The sequence below is a fragment of the Podarcis muralis genome, chromosome 3, assembly GCF_964188315.1.
Source record: "Podarcis muralis chromosome 3, rPodMur119.hap1.1, whole genome shotgun sequence".
Lineage (NCBI taxonomy): Eukaryota > Metazoa > Chordata > Lepidosauria > Squamata > Lacertidae > Podarcis > Podarcis muralis.
In genome coordinates, this window is record NC_135657.1 from 41,985,409 (window position 1) to 42,006,688 (window position 21,280).

At 42.5% G+C, this 21,280-nt stretch overlaps 2 protein-coding genes across 5 annotated transcripts in view; one reads left to right on the forward strand and one right to left on the reverse strand.

Moving 5' to 3' along the window:
- The window catches only part of PRKD3 (protein kinase D3), a 50,622-nt gene extending 31,980 nt beyond the window's left edge, over positions 1 to 18,642 (reverse strand). For 2 of the 4 annotated variants that reach the window (XM_077925714.1, XM_028724190.2), the window contains exons 1-2: positions 18,477 to 18,642; positions 13,344 to 14,364 (exon numbers count right to left, since the gene is read on the reverse strand). In XM_077925714.1, the coding sequence (XP_077781840.1) occupies positions 13,344 to 13,634 (291 nt within the window). In that variant the 5' untranslated portion in view covers positions 13,635 to 14,364; positions 18,477 to 18,642. Of the gene's footprint in view, positions 1 to 4,261; positions 4,328 to 13,343; positions 14,365 to 18,476 lie in introns of those variants that run through there. The other 2 variants (XM_028724191.2, XM_028724192.2) reach the window with 2 other exon arrangements.
- A 346-nt stretch (positions 18,643 to 18,988) lies between these two features.
- Positions 18,989 to 21,280, forward strand: part of QPCT (glutaminyl-peptide cyclotransferase) — a 32,583-nt gene continuing 30,291 nt past the window's right edge. Inside the window, exon 1 of the mRNA XM_028724200.2 lies at positions 18,989 to 19,305. The gene's annotated coding sequence lies outside the window, so the exon portion shown is untranslated. The remainder of the gene's footprint in view (positions 19,306 to 21,280) is intronic.

The following is a 21,280-nucleotide window of genomic DNA, read 5'->3' on the forward strand; positions in this document are numbered from 1 at the left end:
AATATTTAGATGGATCCAGTTCTCTATCAACTTTCTCTGAATAATATTATACAATTTTATCATGTCCCCACCTTGTAACCTTTCCACACAGGGAGACTGTTCTAGCCCCATGATTATTTTGGCTGGCCTTTTCTGAACCATTTCCAGCTCTACAATATCCTTTTTTGAGGTGTGGTAGCCAGAACTGTTAACAGTATACCAAGGGCAGTCACACAATAGATTTTAACAATGGCATTATGATATTGGAAGTTTTATTTTTGTAACCATTTTCTTAATGTAATATTTGATAAGTAGTTCAGCCAGCAATCCCAGCCCCATCACTGAAAGGCACCCAAGTAGGATGTATCACAACACTGGGACATTTAGTATCTCAAAAGTGAGATATTCAGTTCAAAACTTAACCCAATACAGTTAGATGTACACATACTATATTTAAAAACTTAGTTCTCTCAGAAGTTCAGAAGTTAACATAGAGGTTAGAAATCACAGTCTGATTAAATTGAAATTCTACTATTTTACACACACACTATCAGCAATCTAAGCACCATCACTTCAGTGAGCAACCACTGAGTGCAGGAAATCAAAATACATATTGTATCATGTCCTCTTTGCCACCAAATATTGTTCAAACAAAGATCACATCAGAGCACACTGTGAGGGACAGTGTTTGCTGCTGAAACATATATACCGGTAGCTACCACACATATTCCACAGGAAATATATATAATAGCTCAATGGCCAGGGTGGGTAAAATTCCCTCATACAACTGTCTCTGCTTAAAAGCAGGACAATGAGCAAATGACAAGGTGAGGTTTTGCTTCAAAGTTGCACAATACACTAATGACCAACTCTGGGTCATCAGAAACTGAACAGCAAAACACTAATTTTCTTTTGGTGCAAAAATATGATACTATTTTCATAATCTCGAAACTCCTAAAAGTCTATGTACCAATGTTCTTCCACACCCCTCCTTAACAGGAAAACAAAAGTACAGTCCAAAATAAGCTACATGTTAAGTAAAACAAGCCAATCTCTCTCTCTTCACAAGCCCATCCCAGTTAAATAATTTCATAATCAGTTTTTTTTAATGCTGGTACATTAGGTACAATGAATTTCACTTCAATACATACAGATGAAAACCCTGAAAGCTGAATCATTTGTACAAAATAAGAAAGCCCCTCTGGAATAAGCCAAATAAAAGAGTATTAATTCCATACACCATTCATAACTGGGGCAAAGGGTTAGATTCATTCTCCTCCACACCATGTTCCCAATCTGCATCAGCTTCACCTGTTTTTCAGTAAAGGAAAGCCAAGCATCCAAGAGCCAGCCGTATGTTTAATGCAATGTCTAATTTGGTCCTAAGCCAGATCCATGCCAAAGCAGCAGTGTTGATTGCATGAAGTGCCTCCTGTAGAAAGCCTGACCACTTTCCCTTGCAGAGTAAATAAACCTGCTATTCCGCCTAAGTGGAAGAGTTTCAGAAATAAGTGGCCTCCTGCCAAAAACCTCGGCTTAGGAAAGAGGGTAGCACTTGTCCATAGCTGATGCTCATTGAGCGGCTCTTTTCACAACCTAGGGCAACAGTACATGAGCGGTTCCCAACATTGGACTGCACTGAATGCATGAAGATTAACAAGTTACAGTAAACCTAAGAAGGGAACATAATTCCTATAACATATAAGAAGCTGAAAGATCTCTCTAGAGCATCATAAAATATTACCTGCCTAAGGGTTATATCTAGGGATGGACAGAGTCATCCATCTCCAGCCCATGTCAGTTTTGTAGGTATTTATTCCCAAATCCTTTCTGCCCTATTTCTCTATAATCTACAAAAAAATGCACACAAATTGTCTTTAAAATCATAGTTTGGAAGGTATTCTGTCCCAGTGTATACATTGCTAAACATTTTATCCCAAAATATGAATTTTGGTTAGTTTTCTAAGCAGAGAACTGCATTGCAAAATTTGGAGAATAACTGCATTCCAATTTGCACATTAGCCCAAGAGGTCAGTTCACTTTGAAATGCAGTCCTAACGATCCTTAGTTATATCTGTTATTTTTCATGTTACATGTCTCCCAGGCATACCAGCAATAGCATGTGCAGTATTCATTTCATGCAGTATGCAATTTTCCACAATTTTATGCAGACACTGTATAAAAGGGATTAGCCTTACTCTCCGTGAACATACCTATCATGACTCCAGGATAGAAGCAGCACACATCTGAATAACAGCTGCTGGACAACAAAGAAATAGCCTTTGCTCGCTGAGGCGAGAAGCCTGTATGCGCTGAGAGTGCAGAATGGGTTCACATAACTGAAAGTTGATTCATATTTTTCCCATATTTCCCCCCTATGTTTAAAAAACTAGAACACCTTTTCCCAATATCTAGTTTTCTACATGCAGTCCATTTTTTTGCAGGGAGCAGAATTCAATTATGTGATACCTATAATGTCAAGCAGTGCAGTTCAGGAATGGTTTTACCACCTCTGTGACAACTAGGTCAAGTTCACTTTGTGATCTCAGCTCTTCAGCTGAAACTGCACTCTCTGCTTTCACAATAGATTCTGTTTGTATTTCCTCCTATCCAGTACCGTCTCTCCCGCCTCCAGTCTCTGGAATGCATCAGCCAGAGCTCTACTCTTTGTTCACCAGCTGTAATTCTCGCTGTAATGGCCCACAGGTGTTTCCTCAGAGCAAGAAGCTGGAGAATCAGCTTTTTAACTGGACTTTCAACTGAAGCAGTAGAGCAGGTAGCTATGCTCCTTTCTGCTGGGGGCTGGACAAGATGCCCCTCTAGGTCTCTTCCAACTACAGTGCTATGGATTCTACAGGAGTCTTGGGGAGAAAGCAGCTCCCCAAGTAAACTACAAATAAGGAGCCAATGTAGGCAAGCACAGGATCCCAAAAATCTCTCGTTTCAAAAATTCCCGCACCTTCTCAGTTAGGGAGTCACATCAAAAAATGATAGTGTTATTAATTATTAAATGAGACAGGTCTGCTTTTTATTTTGAAGTAGGCATTTCAGCCAAAAAGTACAGTGGTACCTTGGGTTACAGACACTTCAGGTTACAGATGCTTCAGGTTACAGATGCTTCAGGTTACAGACTCCGCTAACCCAGAAATAGTATCTCGGGTTAAGAACTTTGCTTCAGGATGGTGTGGCAGCAGCGGGGGGTCCCATTAGCTAAAGTGGTGCTTCAGGTTAAGAACAGTTTCAGGTTAAGAACGGACCTCCAGAACGAAATAAATTCTTAACTTGAGGTACCACTGTATATGGAAGTTGAGGATGACTCCAGTGTCTAGGGAGGAGTCCAGGAGGAATTTATGCCATCAGATATGGCAGAAAAGCTTCCAGGTGAGGTCACAGATCCTGTTTAAAGACACAAGCACACTAGCAATGCAATCTTACACTTGTCTGCTGAGAAGTAAGTCCCATTGAGTTCAATGGGGGAAACTTCCAGTTAAGTGTGACTTAAGACTGCAACCTAAAGTTCTGAGAATAAATGATAGCTACCCTAACCAATTACCTACAACTCCATTTCAGCCCGTTTTGTTGCAAGGTATTATGTTATCTTGAAAACCATATACCAGTATTCTGGCTTAGCTGGTTTATAGACCATGAAGCACATTTCTTAAAAGTGTTGTTTTATAAATACAACAAGTACCTTATAATATCCTTTTTATATAGAAAGCCTTGCCAAAATTTATACTGGTGAAGCATTAATGAGTGTCTCATAAAAACTGAAATTAGACTTGTCTGTGCTCTTGTGATCTATGAATTTAGTAAGCAATGCCTTCTACATTAGAACATTCTATATAAAAATCTATAAATAGTCCATTTCCTTTCTATACCTCATTTCTATACCTTCCTTATATCAGTTTATTTATTTGCTCTAACAATTTATTCTATCAGGAACCACTTGCCAAGTAAAATACAAATAAGGAGCCAATGTAGGCAAGCACAGGATCCCAAAAATCTCCTAACTTGAAATAAGGTGGAAGCAATTGTTTTATTGGATAAAATATATAAACAACCATTATTCTCATAACTTGCATTCATACATGCTACTGAGTTTCTTTTTGCTTCCTGAAGGTATACTACCTCAGACTCTCAAATTCTGAAGTACATTACAGTCCATGCCATTATTGAACCAACTATAAGACGCTTCCCAGACATCCCCATTTAGTTCTGTAGGTTTGTACAGTATATGCTATACACAGTTTGAGAGTGGATGCTGCCATGAAACCACACTCACCACAATTTGTTCAAAACTACAGTCTTCAGGGGAAACAAATTCTGAATGTTTGATTGATCACAGCAGCTAAAACAATAAGAGAAATGTGCTTTTTGCATTAAAAAAATAAAATCAGCAGTTGTAGTACGAAAAGTATTGAATGACAAATCACTGCAGGTTAAGTTAAATGCCTAATTCAACTTTAAAAAGGAAATGATTCTTGCTTAAAATGCAAGCTCAAAACAAGCATGACACTTCTGCTAATTTATACTATGCTTTTAAAATTATTTCCCAACTATATACATTTAAAATCAGCTTTGTCTGCTTATGATTTTGGCAAAAAATATTTTAATTATAAGTATCTTGCAATTTAGATAGATATAAATACACACACAAATTGTTGAATGCTTGTTTAAGGGGGAAACAACATTCATGAAATGAGATGAAAAAGAGATAGGTCATGTCTGAAATGTATTCTTTGCAGATGGCACAGAAGACATTATGATCAAAAAGATAGACAACAATGGAAGGCAGCTTCAAAGACACAGCTAAATGGATAGGGAAGTTATACTCAGACATAAGCAGAAACAGCACACAGAAACAACTTTGATGCAGTGAGATAGGTTTTAAAAAGAGTGATGCCTCTGTAGGAGGAGAGAAAGCACTTTTAAAGTATCTGAAAACATTGCATTTAAAGGAAATCTGAGAGGATGAGGCAATCATAAAGACAGCTGTTGTCATATTGGTTCCAGAAAATACAAGATACCAAAAATGTACTTCTTCTGTTGCCCCATTTAAATAACTGAATTAAAATATGTTTCCCACTGATACTTCTTGATATATTTCCTAAATAATGGTACAAATCTAACCACTAAATTGTGGTTCGTTTACAACTAGAGTATTATTTCATTTTTACAACCAGGCCCTGAATTTGGTTTATCTCATTGAATACATTTTGCATGCTTTCTTCTTTTACCTACAAAGGGAATGTCTCTTAAATATTCCCATATGCAGTCTGCCAGCAAGAGCCTATGACATTTTGCACTATTAACAGAGCAATCCTATCAATGGAACCTATTGCAGCTTAAGTATGAGGACATAAGAACCTTTTCAGTGGTCAATTTTGTATTTTCTTCCTTCCACTGTTGCTCTTTTCTGCTTTACTCTGCCTTGGTCCAGCCCTACTCTCACAAAAGAAGCAAGTACAGTGGTGCCTCGCAAGACGAAATTAATTCGTTCCGCAAGTCTCTTCGTCTTGCGAGTTTTTCGTCTTGCGATGCACGGTTTCCCATAGGAATGCATTGAAAATCAATTAATGCGTTCCTAGGGAAACCGCCTTCAGACCAGGTCTGGGGACAGTCTGTCCCCCGACCTCTTCTGAAGGCTGGGGGGGGGACAAGGGCCTTTCTTCCCACCCCCAGCATTTTAAAAAACCCCGGGACAGCGGACGTCTCCGCTGTCCGGGGCGATCTTAAAATGCTGGCGGGCGGCATTTTAAAATCACCCGGGACAGCGGAGGACTTCTCTGCTGTCCGGGGCGATTTAAAAGCCCCTGGGAAGGCAGGCAGGGGGGACAAAGACTTTTGCCCCCGCCTGCCTTCAGAAGAGGTCCAGGACCTCGTTCCGATGCCCGGCGGCGGGGTGAGAGGTTCCCGCCCCGCCGCCCGGCATCGGGGCATCGTTCCGAGGCCCGGCGGCGGGGTGAGAGGTTCCCGCCCGCCGCCCGGCATCGGGGCATCGTTCCGATGCCGGGCGGCGGGGTGAGAGGTTCCCGCCCCACCGCCCGGCATCGGGGCATCGTTCCGATGCCCGGCGGCGGGGTGAGAGGTTCCCACCCGCCGCCCGGCATCGGGGCATCATTCCGATGCCGGGCGGCGGGGTGAGAGGTTCCCGCCCCACCGCCCAGCATCGGGGCATCGTTACGATGCCCCGATGCCGGGCGGAGGGGTGAGAGGTTCCCGCCCCGCCGCCCGGCATCGGGGCATCGTTACGATGCCCGGCGGCGGGGTGAGAGGTTCCTGCCCTGCCGCCCGGCATCGGGGCATCGTTCCGATGCTGGGCGGCGAGAGGAGGTGTCCCCGCCCCACCGCCAGGCTTCGGAGGAGGTCCAAGGACAGCGGGGAAGACGAGCTGCGCTTCCCCGCTGTCCCGGAGATTTCCCTATGGGCTGTCGTCTTGCGAGGCAAGCCCATAGGGAAATTCGTTTTGCGAAGCGCCTCCAAAACGGAAAACCCTTTCGTCTAGCGGGTTTTCCGTCTTGCAAGGCGTTCGTCTTGCGAGGTACCACTGTATTAAACAAAGATGAAGAGACCATGATTAACAGAACAAAGCGAAGTCTAACAGCTTCTGGGCAGACTAGGAGTTTTGTTTTCAGCAGGTAAAAATGTAATGCCTGTGTCTGGTTGTTGTTGTTGACATATGTCTCAAGAGACAATGGAGTGTGCTTCCGGGGGTGAAGTCAAATCACTATGTTGGAAGCACCGAAGTGACCTTCTCAGGGCGCAAGCCTGGTTAGTGTATATGGAGGTCCTGGGCAGCCCAAACAACAAGACCCCGCTCTCAACCTTGCTGGTATGGTTCAAATAAAAGCAGAGCAATACATTTGGCCAGAGGATGCCAGAAGGAGGCGAACAAATCATATGGACTCCACTCCGGATTTGCGCAGAGTTTACTCCTTAGCCTTTTTTTCTCCTGAAGACGTCCTGCAAGGCAGTGGAAGTTTAGGATCAGAGTTTTACTTCTCCTAGACGGGCTACCTTCCAAGGTTGATGAGCCCCATCTGTATTTTCTAGGTAGAGTGTAAATATTTATATCTGATAAATCAAACTGATTCACCATTTACATAGGAAAGCTTCCTTTAAATCAAAAGGCTAGTTCACATGTGATGCTAAAGCATACATGGACAAGTCTGGGCTTGTATGCTCATCCCTAACCCAGGAGCAGGAATTCTCTCAAATTTACTTTCCATTTCAAAGAATCTTGCCTTAGCAATACAAATGACCCAAGAATTCTAGTTTAAAAAAAAGTTTAGTTAAAACAAGCCAAGTTCATAAACCATGGTTTAAAGCTGACTTGTTTAACAATTTTTAAACCAGGATTACTAGCTCTTATGTAAGGCTAAGCCAAAATTCTTTAAAACAGAAAGAAAACTCAGCAGAAATTCTCTTCTTGGACATGTGGAAAGAGAAGAGGGATGAATACACAAGCCCAATATGATAGAGATGTTTGTGTGGCAGATGCTCACATTCAGGGGAAAACAGCATGGAATGGGTAAGGAAGCCATTCCTGTTAATAATGATCAAATACACTTCCCTACCAGAAGAAGTTAGAATGTGAAAAAGTATACAATTCTCCATCTTTTAGAGCTAAACTTTTAGTTCACACAGAATGCATCTGTTCACCACATGATAGCACACATTGGAAGGGTAAAATGAAGTTCTGAACTGATCATCCTTTATGGCCATCAATTTTAAAACCAAATAAAATGCATTTCTATATTTCACATATGCACACCAAGAGCAGGAGAGAGGGAGGGAGGGGGGACTGACTCAGAAGATTAGTCTAAGATTAAGGTGAGAGAAAAAGCAAAATTAGGAAGAGTCACATAGCACAGCAGCAGAAAAGAAGCTTACCGGTCTTAAAGACAGCATAATGAGAAATTGTTAATGGATATAGAAATAAGTTTATTAGAAGCAGGTTAACTTTTTGAGAAAGTCAATTAAGGATAAATAGCAGAAGCCAAAAAGCTGCTCTAACAATGCAGGGATGAAGCTGAATCATGAGGGAGAGGCTGGCTAGAAACCAGAAGAATGCAAAATCAGATGAGTGCTGGCAGTTCAAAGAAATTGGAGCACATATAAGATTGGGCAAAAGAGCAGATAATGGAGAAAACCACTTTAAGGGATGCCAGAAACAGAAATGAGAAGATGAGCCATTAAAGGAAACACTGTAGGAGCCATTAGTAAAGATAAGAGAAAAGCCAGAATGCAATGAAAAATGGAAGGCAAATCAGGGAAAGATGAGTAATATAAAACGCTACAGAAATTCTTAGGAAAAACAAATAATACTTCTAATCTAATTTCATGATAATAACAATTATGGATTGGGAGGGTGGGATGGAGAATGAATGGCCAGCTAGCAGATAAAGGCTGACATCCAACAGTTCCTAAGTTTGCACGTAACACGAAGCCAAACCATAGCTTAGTGTCAGTGTGTGGGCTTCCAGAAAGGAGATTGTGGCCACTTCGCTCCTTCTCTGAACCTACTGGCAGAAGTGTAGTTTAGCTTAGCATACTGTCTGAACTCCAGTTTGTCTCAGTCCAGACAAACCATGAGCTGGAACCATGGTTTGTTTCTGGTTTACAGCTTGTGGTTGAACTGAGGAGATGGAACATGAGTCCAGGGTCCTAAGGCAGTGGTTTCCAACCAGTGTGCCATGGCATCCTGGGGTGCCTCAAATGATAGTCAGGGGTGCCATGGGCAACACTAGCCTCTGTCCCTTTTTCCTTCCCTCCATCCTCTGATGCCCTCTTGCATCTCTGCCTCCCAAAGGCTTGCACAGCTGTTCGTTGCAGCAGCCCTGGCTACAAGCTCCCCAGGCGAATGGTGCCTCTGGGGCTGGCCAGGGGGTACTTACCAGGCCCTTGTGGGGCAGTGTGAAGAGGCACCTCTCTTTGGGGCAGGGGAGCAGCTCAGAGACCAGGGTGGCAGCTACAGCTGCCCAGAGGACTCCCAAGGAGAGGGAGAAGAGAGGAGGCTGAGGGAACACTCAAAGGATGGTGTTCGAAAAGGAATGAGAGGCTGCCAGCTCTGAAGGCAAGGGGTGACATAGCTGGGCTCCTGAGCCCCACAGGGATGCCACAGAAAGAATGTAGTTAGTCAAGGGAGCCATGGACCCCAAAAGGTTGAAAACCTCTGCCCCTAAGACAAAGCATGACATAGTTCACAGCACCAGAACTAGAACAAGGGTTGAAAAATCCTTCAAAACAGATTTGATGGGCTGCAGGGGGGGGGGGGGAGAGGAAGGAGAAGTCCAGTTGCACCAGCCTGCTCACATGACACTTAACACCCAAAATGTTCACACACACATTTTTTAAGCCTCCCGTTCTGACATACCAGATTGCTATCAGGAAAACCCCACTGACTACTACAGTAACAAACAACAAGGGATTATTAATCACCCTGCACAATTAGGGTATAGTTAAAACTAGTGCAAACTGGAACCTTCCTAATCTACATCTATAGCTTTCACCTTTCACAGATCAAAGACACAGTTGGGGAGGGACCTTAGTCGTAAAGAACAAGTTTTGCATCTGAAAAGTCCCAAGTTCTGCCCTGGCATCTCCAGGTAGGATAAGGAAAGGTTCTGCAGAGTTTCAAGATGAGAGTCACAGCCTGCAAGTGTATGTAGACCATAGTGAGAAATAGATAGCAAAATGGTCTCACTTAGTATACAACAGCTTCCAACGTTCCAGAGAAACACTCATTCCATTTTATTTTGGTTACTCTACTTCCAAGGTAGCCAGCATGCAGCCCCCTAGAAGCTGGACTCCAATCTCCCAACAGCCCTATCTAGTAAGGCTAAAGGTCAATTATGGGAGATGTAGTCCAACTACAGCTGTATGGCAACATGTTAGCTACTCCTGCGGCTACTTTATTCTGAGTGTATTTGAATTCAACAAACATTTATGTATTACATTGTTTTCCTGTGCCACATTGATACTTCCTTTTCTCAAAGGTAGAGAAACCTGTAGGAAGCTCTGGTGAGTTACCACAGAGAACATTGGAATCAGGTTCAAAGTGTGGGCAGGCAGGTGGAAGTAATAGGAAAATAGAAGAATGGAAAGAAGAGCAAGAGTAGCCAGTGGAGGCAGACAATTGAACTGATATTGGATTGAAATATAGAAGCAATGAACCTTTTCAAAAAAGTAAAACCAACTGTTGCTACTCAGGCAAATGTACAAAACAGGGATCAGGTTGGAATTTAAGCACTAACTCTTCTGTAGTAATGCCATCAGAATTCCCCGACTTTTGTTCTTGCTAGAACAAAAACAGCTGCAATTTAAAGTGCTCTGTTGCACACAAACACCTCAACACACATTACAGAAATATAAATCATGAAAAATGATGGTGAAATAATATTACTTTACTCCTAAAGGGAACATAGCCTGCAAGTTTCATTCTATGGAGTTCAAGGTAATTGAGACACCATCAAGGCACATTCCTAATTATAAATCAGACACTTGAAGTCTTACATTTTTTAAAAAAAAGTTTCTACAGGATACACAATTCATTTGCATGAAGACCACTCTCATGCAGAAGTGGCAGGACTATCCCTGGAATCAACCACAGAGTATGTGTCTAAAAGCAACCACTATACATGAGTAGCTGTTTAGGCATACAAATTCCTCTACAGACACTGATGCTCAAAATGATGACACCAGAACTAACGTGGCCATGTGTTGTTGGCAGTTGTGTAATCTCACTCCTCCTCATTCAGTGCCTTCCATGGAAGTAAAATGTGAAGAAGAACTGCATAGTCACGTAGAGAGGTTAAATTTGGGTCACAGAGACTTGGGTTCAAACTGCACTCAGCCATGAAGATCCCTAGGTGATCTTGAGCCAATCACACTCTCTCAACCAAATCTACTTCACAGTGTTGTTGTGAGGATAAAGGTGTGAAAACTTCATGTATGCCTGAGATCTTGGGAGAAAGGGTGGGCTATAAATATAACGCACACAAATGAATATTGAATTACATACATTTTTTAAAACACAAGTATAGAGATGTTATCCCCAGGTCCTAAATTGCCAAAAAGTTGACAAAGCAATCAACACCAAGGGAAAAAACTTCTGCCAGCAATGGAATAGCAAAGACAGAGGAGCCTTTAACATTACAGAATTGCTATCAACTCATTTTTGGTAGAGAAATGCTTTCAAGTTGGACAGTCTTTATATTATACTTGCCTATAATCTGATTTTAGATCTTTGCACTGCGACTTATAGATGTGCCTCAAAGACCTAGCCAAGGATCAGATGCACTTTTAAAATCTGCCGGTGCTCTTGGAGTAATACTGCCACCTGTGCACCAGCTGCACAAGTACTTATGAAAAAGAAATCCACCACAAATAAGCATCCCTCCTCCCCATTTCCTGATCAGTAGTTTGCTGCCTGGATAGGACATGTGCTCACTCTGCAGCTGATGCTAGCACAATCAGAGCTTTCCTTCACATAAAGCTGTACTAAAGCCAATTGGACAGGACAAGACCAGAATCTGAAGTCCTAGTCATTTTACAGTACAATTGGCTCCCTATATAATGTACTTTTGAGCTTCTGTTGATTCAAGCAGAAGTTGCCAAGAACAGACAGGAAGACAAACTTAAAAGACTTAAGCAAGAAAGAAAAACATGAGACAAATGTGAAATCAGGAAAATAAGGAAGAGCAGATCAATAAAGTGTTAGAAGATAGTGTACATGTGTGTGCACACACAAACTATTCTAAAGGCAGAAATATGAATTAGCCTGCAATACAATGAAATCAAATAAAATACAATAAAAACCAAGCATGCTGTCAAAGTTTGGGCATAAACTAAACAGAATGCTGATGCAAGCTTCTAAACTGATAAAAAAAGAAACTATTGTCTAACTGAGAGAGAAAAGAGGTGAAATTCTAAAAATCCAATGTCACTTTAAACTTTTAAAATCCAGAGCAGAGAGGAACAGGCACCTGCATATTAAATTTAATAAGTCTACACAACAGAAACAATTCAGAAAAGCACAGAGTAACTAGAAAATTAAATCATCAATACACTATATCTATTTCTCATGTTGCTTCATTCATTTTCTAAAAGCTGGGCCTGATAATACATTTTTGATCAAAAAAGAAAGTATTGGCTGTACTCAGTTGAGATCAATTACTAGGAATTCAACTCAAATTCTATTAGCAAGTAGTCAAACCCAATGCAAAAATCATATCCTAGTAAGCAATATCAGGTCCTTTTTGCAGGACATGGAATTTTGGTTAATCAGCCACATATTGTGCAATAAGCAGGGCAGATTCACACTACATGGAAAGGAAATTCCAAGCCTTCTACAGCTAGTATGTAGGGGGATCAAAAGCATACAAGAACAATGCAATGCATTTTCATTTCCCCGTTTTCCAGAATTCCAATGCCCAATTTATTCACGGTACTAGGAAACACACAAGCTGCAGTCTTCCTCATCTGTACAAAAAGCTAGCATAATGCAGATATCTGAGTGTCAAGTTCATGCGTGAGAAGCGCCCATTCAAATACCCACTTGCTATGAAGCATTTCTCTATGGTTTTTGGTAAGCCCCCACAGCCCTGTTGAGTTGATATATTCTCCCCAATGATTTTATCCAGGGAAAAATTGGGAGTGGACCTTGAATTTCTGCACCCATTTCTTTCTCCCTTCACCATGGGAGAATGTCAGATTTTATGATTTAGGAAATTAACTTCTCTCCACAGTGAGACAAAGGGGGATAACCCAAAACCCATTCTTCTGCAGATAGAAGAGTGGGGGGAGAACCGAATAAGAAACATCTCAGAAATAGAAACAGGCCTTCTTGAGAGTCTGCTCCCAGCATAGATTTGAGGCTAACTTACCACTCTGAGCTTCTTAGAAGAAGGAAAGCATACAATATCAAACGTTCTAAACTGTGAGGGTGCTGTCAAATGTAAAAATTTGCTGCTAACACTCAAATTACAAAAGAGGTATTCATACCTTAATGATGAAAAACCTGACATTCATTAGTTCCCTCTGAAAAATTATAATGCTACAAACAGTTCAATAAATAAACAATTATACTCTGGGTTCAGAGCAACATTTAACTCCCATGCAGACATTTCTGATTGTTTAAGCCCTCTTCAGGACTTTGCCTGAATATGCTTAGACCTTTCCTAAAGACATTCCTGCTCAGTCCTGGAAGGTCTGAAACGGAGGTGCACACAGGGAGGATTGCATGCACATCCCCTACCCACTTTAAGCCTGAAGATATCTATCCCAAGTCCCTGAGGGCAAAAAATAAATAAATGGTGGGAATAATATAATCAAAATCAATAATGTTCTATGTTGTACTGTACCTTTTGATAAACTACGGAGCACACTAGGTCTTTGACAACAGAAAGGGAGAGATCTTGAGCCTCAATTGTAACAGTCTCGCGAGTGAGACCAATCTGCAGCAGGAAGGAGATGCCATGCACAGAGCCCCTGGAGTTGGTGAGACTTTGTGTGCTGAAGCTGCCATTGGACAGTCGGCCTGAGAGTCCAGATTGTGGACTTGAAGATAAAGAAGGGGTAGGTGGAGCAGCAACATGGGACGCAGATGGGGAAAACTTCTGTAAGGATGGAGGAGAAGATTCGTTTGATGACATCTGACTTGATTTAAATCTGTCAAGACCTGTCTAATAGTCAAGAAAATTCTTTTCTTTCTTTACCCTGCAATGTTGCAAGTGTAATTTCACACTTCTCTTTCAAGGTTCAAGGAAACATCCTCATATCTCAGTCATCTTCATTTTTCTTTTCAGTCTGTGCATGATGATGTTTAAGATTATTTTGGCAAGAAGCTATTTTAATGAAGGTCCTCTTTGCACAGCTTCACGTCAGCTGATCAAAAATGCTTTGCCTTTAGCACCACATCCAGATGTTGGGAGAGGCTTACATCATTATGAAATTGTTCTCTTCAGAAACAGAAATAGACATTGTTTTTTCACACAGCCTCTTCATTTCACTACTTCTAGGACAACCTTAGACTTTGCTTCAGCGGGAGGAGAAAAACCTGCTAAACAGCACACTTCGAAGTATTGCACTCAAGGACTCAACTTACAAATTTATGTCAATACTCTTGATAGTTTTAAAAAATGTGGATAATGTCCTGGATCAAAAGTACTGTCTTCAATGAATTTATTCAACTTTCAGATGTTATTGTTTCATTTAATAGAGATGAAAAAATAAGGTTCCACTCAATGGTCTCTCAGTCGTCATTTTTGGAAGATGTTCATCTTACGAAATGAAGGAACAAAATTTCTACGAATACAAGTACAAGGAACAGAATTGTTGGGTTCACAGTGGTAGTCTGCAGCATTTTGAAGCGTCAAGTACTGCCTAGTAGAAGGGAGAAAAAGATACATTTCACACATGCTAGAAATGTTACATAACACCACAACCAATCTACTTAAAGCAGAAATGATACTGGGAGGCCAAATGCATATGCTACAACCTATTTCTGCTTTAATTTCCTTAAGTCATAGATACTTCACTTTATTCTTCTATCTTTTAGGGAGCTGCCATGTATATTATATCAAGAACAAGATGTTGCAGCTCCTCGACATAACTGCTACATCTAATCTAGCATGGCTCATAGCAGCAGCAGAAAAATAATATTCAACACACTGATTGCAAAGCTGTTCGATAAAAATAATGCTGCTGTGAAGGGACACTGAAAACAGTTATATTCAAAAAGTCTTAACATCAGGGAGTGGGAGGTCCACAGTGAAGTTGTTTGGAATACGGATATATGGAGTAGTTAAATATATGTAGAAAAGTTCACTGAAATTATAAGTGTCTCTGAAACACAGTGCTAAATCCAGGACTGAAAAGGAGTACCTTGTGCTTTCAGTCTAGTGCATGTGCAGTAAAGAGAAAGGAATAGTGCAGGAAAAGGTGGAATGTAGTCCCTCCCCTCCACATGCATTTCACCCATTTGCAGTTGAGATGTTAAGAGAATCAAGAAGGATTGAAAGTGCATGCCGTGCTTTAGCTGCACTAGCATTGGAAGTCACACACAACATACCTATACAGTACTTCCTCTCCTTGTTCAGCTCCTTGTAGCTAACCATTGATAAAGTTCCCACAATGACTACTACTGAATGGTCCAAAGGATTTGTTAAGCACCACTGCTTTACCCTACCATAGCTCGATGTTCCTGCACACTCAAGAAAAGTATGGTGGGTCTCTTCTAAAACAATATGCAATTTCATGTTCTTTTTAACTTTTAATTTTCAAAGTTAATTGGCAATATTTTTGTTTCAACCTTTTTGAAGAAGTGCTAATATAATTTCTAACTAACACATCAGAGGTATTTTCATTAGTAGCCATTTTGTCTAAGACACAAAGGAAAACCAGGCACATATTACTTTACAAGGTATCTGGCATAGCAGTATGCTAACGCTAGAAGAACAAGACTGCAGATATATCAAATCCTAAATGCTGATTCAATTGGTACTATCTATATACAATGTTAGAACAAGCTTCTCTTTAGTGGATTAAGTGACAAAGCTACGTAGTGTTAGCAGAAAAGATTGTAAATTATTAAATGTTTCACAAACTGATTATGAATTATTACATTTCAAGGCCTCTAAAAAATGGCACATCCCTTTACAAAATATAACTACAAAAGTAGCTGCCAGAGAAGCATATTTGTGCAACTGCCAGTGAAAACTCCAGCAAATCTAAAGGTGAAAATCTGAAATATCAGTGTTTTGTAAGTAACAAACTACTACTTGGTGTCACACTGTTCTAGAAAATATGACAAACTCTACACAGTGAGTCTGGCCAACAGGAGAAAGACATGATTTTAGCAGTGGTAATCTGAACTGAATAAAATGTAAGGAGCCAGCTGGAGGGGTGGAGGCTGCAGTAACTGAGGTGAGAATGGAGGAAGATATAGAGAGCTTTTTAGTGGTAAATGCAAAGAAGTGCCTGATGAATCTTACTGCAAATTCAGTTATGAGAGCACTGTTAGGATTATTGAAGTCAGTGTCATTTCTCATTGGCATGGCAATATCAAGTTAATAAATGGATGAACAAAAGAAAGGAGGAATGCACTGTGTCATTTAAATTAACAATTTCAGAATGCTTCTTCACTTACTACAAATTGCTTCAGTTTAAGTACCATGGTTATTATTGCAGCAGTTTTAACTTTGGGAAAGAAACTCAAAGTGTAAGGACCAAATAAAAAATAGTTAAGCAAGAAAGGTAAGTGGTCAAATAACGAGAAATTGCTAGAAATGGGGTCAAGAAAGAGTTTGCCTACATCATTCCAAGATTTACTCTTACACCTATAGGGACTTTCAGTGCAGCTCTAAACCTTGTACAAACTAATTTGGACTATAAGATGAAGAATCACAATGATCAGACTATACATTCAATTTAGAAATGGCTCTCTTCCACTTTCTAAATTGCAGTAGCAACCAAAACTGACTCATTCACGACTAAAGGCATGATTAACTTAGGGAACATCATTTTGTAACCATTCCTAATAACTTCTTCAGAAAAAAATCAGCGAAATTTCAAAGAATCAGTTGCAAAGTCAGAAACAAGCAAATCCTTATGTAATCACTCTAGTTCAGATCTTGATCTATTTGCCCTGCTATTTGCCTTTGCCTAAACTACTTTCAAAAGCCACAAGTAGGCTTCCATATTTTCTTTCTTCACACTCATCTGCTGGCAAACATGACATGCCCAGCATTCTTTCAAACCTTGGTGCAGCAGAAGTCGTCTTCATAGTTGCAGCTCTGTAGCTGGGAGGAAAGATGGCTGTTGTTTGATTGCTATGCCTCAGTCACAAGGCAGACAAAGTGGCATGGGAGGCAGAGAGTGTCCTTAGCCACTATGAGGCCAAGGCACCTAGAGCAATAAAGAGTGGCAAGGAGCCACAGAAGACCAAACCACCAATGGCAGAGGAAGGGTGCCGACAACCACTTTTTGCCCTGATTATTCTGGAAGCTTTTCCTAATGTTCCTAAAGCTGAAACACATAGCAATCAAAATGCAGCACTATGCCAGCTGCAGGGAAATAAGTTTTACAGTAAAGAGGTGCCAGTTAACAATGGGGCTGTGCAGACTGAAATTACGCAAATTTATTTGAAAGAAAGTTGGAATTCAACAATTCTCACTTTCTAGAAAGCATGCACTGTATGCTTTAGTTTTGGGAAGGTACTTGGCACACTGACAGGCTACTGTCCTCTATACTGCTGAACACATTGTGGACCTAATTGCAACAGATGCAACCTATCCAAAAGGGAACCCCCTTTGTTAATAAAATCCGTTGTGTAAATGTCGGGCTTAAAGTTAAAAGATCAGAAAGAAAGGTTTCAGCAACACTGCAGACACCAGCTGAAAAACACAGCATTCCAGTGCACTGCGGTCCTTTTTGCAGTTTAGACACCCTGATAGCCTCTGGTAAAGCCAAACTATCAGCAATTGCCATAGGGAACAACATAATCCCCATGTGGTTTGTGGGTGTCAGGCACAATTTGAACTGACTCACTTCTTTCTCTATTTACACCTCCATTGCTCCCCAAAGCTACATTTCCTGCTTCCTTATTATGAGATTACCATCAATTCCCAAAAGCCCTTCACTAAGTGAAAAACTCTTAATCACACTCTTCACACTAAATATTATGCTTCGCAAGCCAGTTACAGCAGTGCCCCTGCGCTTGAGGACAGTTCCCCCCATTGAAATTAGCAATTTACAACTTTTTTTACTCTTTTTTTTTAAAAGCACTGAAGTGTTACATGGGTCACATTAAAGCCACATGGGCATCTTCACTTAATTCCCTCGCAATCCAACAGGTTGCCAGGCTGAGAACTTGCTGCGGGGAGTGGGGGAGATTGGTCATTCTCCCCGCCAGATCCCTCTCCCCAGCGTTTTGAACCCTCCTTTGCAGCACTTCAGGCGAAAGCTGGTGGTCAGATGAAGGCTCGAAAAGTCGTGGGGGCGTCAGCTGCAGAGGAGGCGAGGATGAGGACGGGAGCGCGTGGCTCTCTTCCATCCCGGGGCACCGACTGCTCTGGGCGAGAAGGAATTTGCTTCAGAAAGGAGGCGAATCCAGCCCCCCCGGAAGATGGGGCAGCCTCCGTTGGGAAGCATCCCTCACAGCTGGGGGGGCAGGGATGATGTGGCCTTCAGGGAGTCACCGGCCCCTCCACATCTGGGCAGACCCGGCCTCCTCTTGACCCCCCCCCCACCTCCGTTGACCACAGCTGGATGGTCAAGGCGGGAGGAGGGAGTCACTTGGGACTCAGCCCTCGCCTGGCGCCCCCGCTGCCCTCGCTTCGCCTCCCCGCACCCCACCCACCCGGGAGGGGCGGTGTTGCCGCCCCCGACGCGACCGAAGGAACTTTCCACGTTGCCCCCTCTGCCCATTCCTGCTCCTCCCGCCCTCGGACTCCCTCTCTTTTTCCCCCTCATCCCTCCAACTCCCGACCACTCACTCGCGTCTCGGCGAAACTCCGTCTCCTCCCGGGACTGGGCGGTTTCACACGCATCTCATTACCGCCGCTCCCACTTCGAGCGACACACCATCTACTGTACACACACACACTGAGAAGCCTCAGCCGCCCGAGATGGGACAGGAGGAGTGGGGTGGAGGTGGGAGGGGGTGGCCGAGAGGCATGCTGGGAAGGGGAGTTTTTCCTCCCCCTCCTCCCTCCTGAGGTGAACGGCGCAGGGAACTACAACGACCGCGGGGCCACTGCGAGAGCGAGGCGAAGAGGCTGGGACGGCGCAGGCGCCGGGCCGCCGGACAGAGTTTCCGTTACTTCTAGTGCCTGTGGCGGTTGGTGTTCTGAACCGCTATAGCGCGAGGGAGCGTGAGGGGAGCGGGGAGTAGAGGGAGTCGCTGGAAGAGGCGGAGGAGAAAAGTAATGAGCAGCAGAGGGAAACGGGCGGGATAAGGGGGCTGGAGGTGCACCAATTTTAAAAAAAGAAGGAGGCGGGTGAAATGTGGACCAAACGTGCGAGGGGCGGCCGCAAAGTTTTGATTTTGTTCAGGACTTTGGTGTGAGGCAGGCGCCCCGCCAAGGCTCCGTCACGTTATTGCTGCTCGGGAGAAGCTCCTCTGGTGAAGGAAGCCAGAAAGCGGCGCCCGGCTCGTTCCCGTCCCGAATTCCAAGCGCATTTGATCATCCCCTTCTCTTCCGAGCCTCTACCAAAGTGCCTTCGCTTCCCCTGGACTGCCGCGTTGAGGGCAAGCTAAATCCGTGGTCATTCGAGATCCTTAAAAAAAAAGGTGTTCCCCCCACACACGAAAACAACCCAGAGGTTTGATGCTCACAGCTCGTCACATTTATGTCGTTTATTTTTATATATTATTATTTTTTGGTTCCTTTTTAAATTAAAAAAAATATTTGGTTTTTCAAATTAAAATTTTACAGAGCTATATCAAACATAAATAATAAAAACAAGATTCCAAGGAATCCCCTAGACTTCCATCCTCCCCTTTGCGGGTCCTATTATTCATTCTTTCCTCCTGCATCTTTTATGATAATCCAAATCCTTTACCTCTTCCATTATGTCCAGAATTCAACCTTAAAATACAAGTGATATTTCAATCCTGCTAACGATTTTACATTTATGTCATTTATTAATGCTTGGGTCATAGACCTTTCACATATAAGATAACCTAGCAGTATAAAATACTGCAATAAAAATCACATTGCTGCCTGGAAGAATCCTACGTAAAACCTACCATCTTTACAATACTACATTGATCACATGTAACCTATATAGAACTTAGCATATTAAAAGGGTAAAATTTAATATAGATTTAAAAATATATATAAAAAGATAAAGGTACCCCTGCCCGTACGGGCCAGTCTTGCCAGACTCTAGGGTTGTGCGCCCATCTCACTTAAGAGGCCGGGGGCCAGCGCTGTCCGGAGACACTTCCGGGTCATGTGGCCAGCGTGACGAAGCTGCTCTGGCGAGCCGGCACCAGCGCAGCACACAGAAACGCCGTTTACCTTCCCGCTAGAAAGCGGTCCCTATTTATCTACTTGCACTTAAGAGTGCTTTCGAACTGCTAGGTGGGCAGGAGCTGGGACCGAATGACGGAAGCTCACCCCGCCGCGGGGATTTGAACCGCCGACCATGCGATCGGCAAGTCCTAGGTGCTGAGGTTTTACCCACAGTGCCACCCGCGTCCCTATATTAAAATATATTATGGTTAAATAAGAGCACCCCCAAAGCAGTCAGCTGCAATCTCCTTAATAATAACCCTTGCCCAGATTTTCATTGGTTGCTAGGGCAAAGAGAGAGAGACCTTGTGGGTTATCCTGCAATCAGTGTCCCACAAGGTCTCTCTCTTTGCCCTGGCAGCAATGAAAATACATTGATGCAGTTCACTTCACAGCCACAATAGGAAAGGCTTTCCAATAAGCCAGCTCTTGTTGCACTCCAGGGTGACGGAACTGTGCCGGGGCCAGCCCTGCTATTAGGCAGAATGAGGTGGCCGCCTCAGGCGAGGGAGGAAGGGAGTGCATGAGAGGGCTCAAGGCTTACCGCTATCTTGTTGTTTTACACTAAGATAAGATGGCCCAGACATGTCCATTACAACACTTCCATGCACCCGCCCATAGAAGGAATTGTTGGATGATGAGAAAAGGCTCAGTGTTAGTCATGGGATCCATTTCTGTGTGCATTTTTACTTTTGTACACTGTGACTTCTGTTCTTTCACCTGATGAAAAGCAAGGGTGGCAAGATTTAATTGGCAGGTTAATCATCCCACAGTGTTAGCCGTGGACCTAAAGAGCTGCTTGGGCTCACACCAGGAGCCTGCACTAGCCCAGTGTATTTTTTTATTTGAACAGCCGACCCCATGCCATCACACAATTTCGAACAGCCTTTGAATCACTTTTCAGCTTCAAAAGCAATTTGTCATGTGGCGGAGGGCTGTTTAAGAAAGGCAAGTCTAAAGCAACCTTGGAATCATGGAACTAGCTTGGTGGTTTTCTGGATCATGGCCATAGCTGCAGGCCACATTTAATTGGTGAGAGAAATCTTTAGCCAACAAGGTTGCAAGCCTTTCTTTTTTAGGCTTTTTATTCTCTTAACGTAACAGTAATTAGGAATGAGCATTATTAAAGATTTGGGTTTTTTTACCCCATCTAACAATGACTGGAGGCTTTGTTTAATACATTGTAGGGTATCTTAACTTTTCCTTCGCTATCCCATATAGATTCTGATGTTTTGATAATATGCCCATTTATTTACATCTAATCCATTAAAAAACAAATT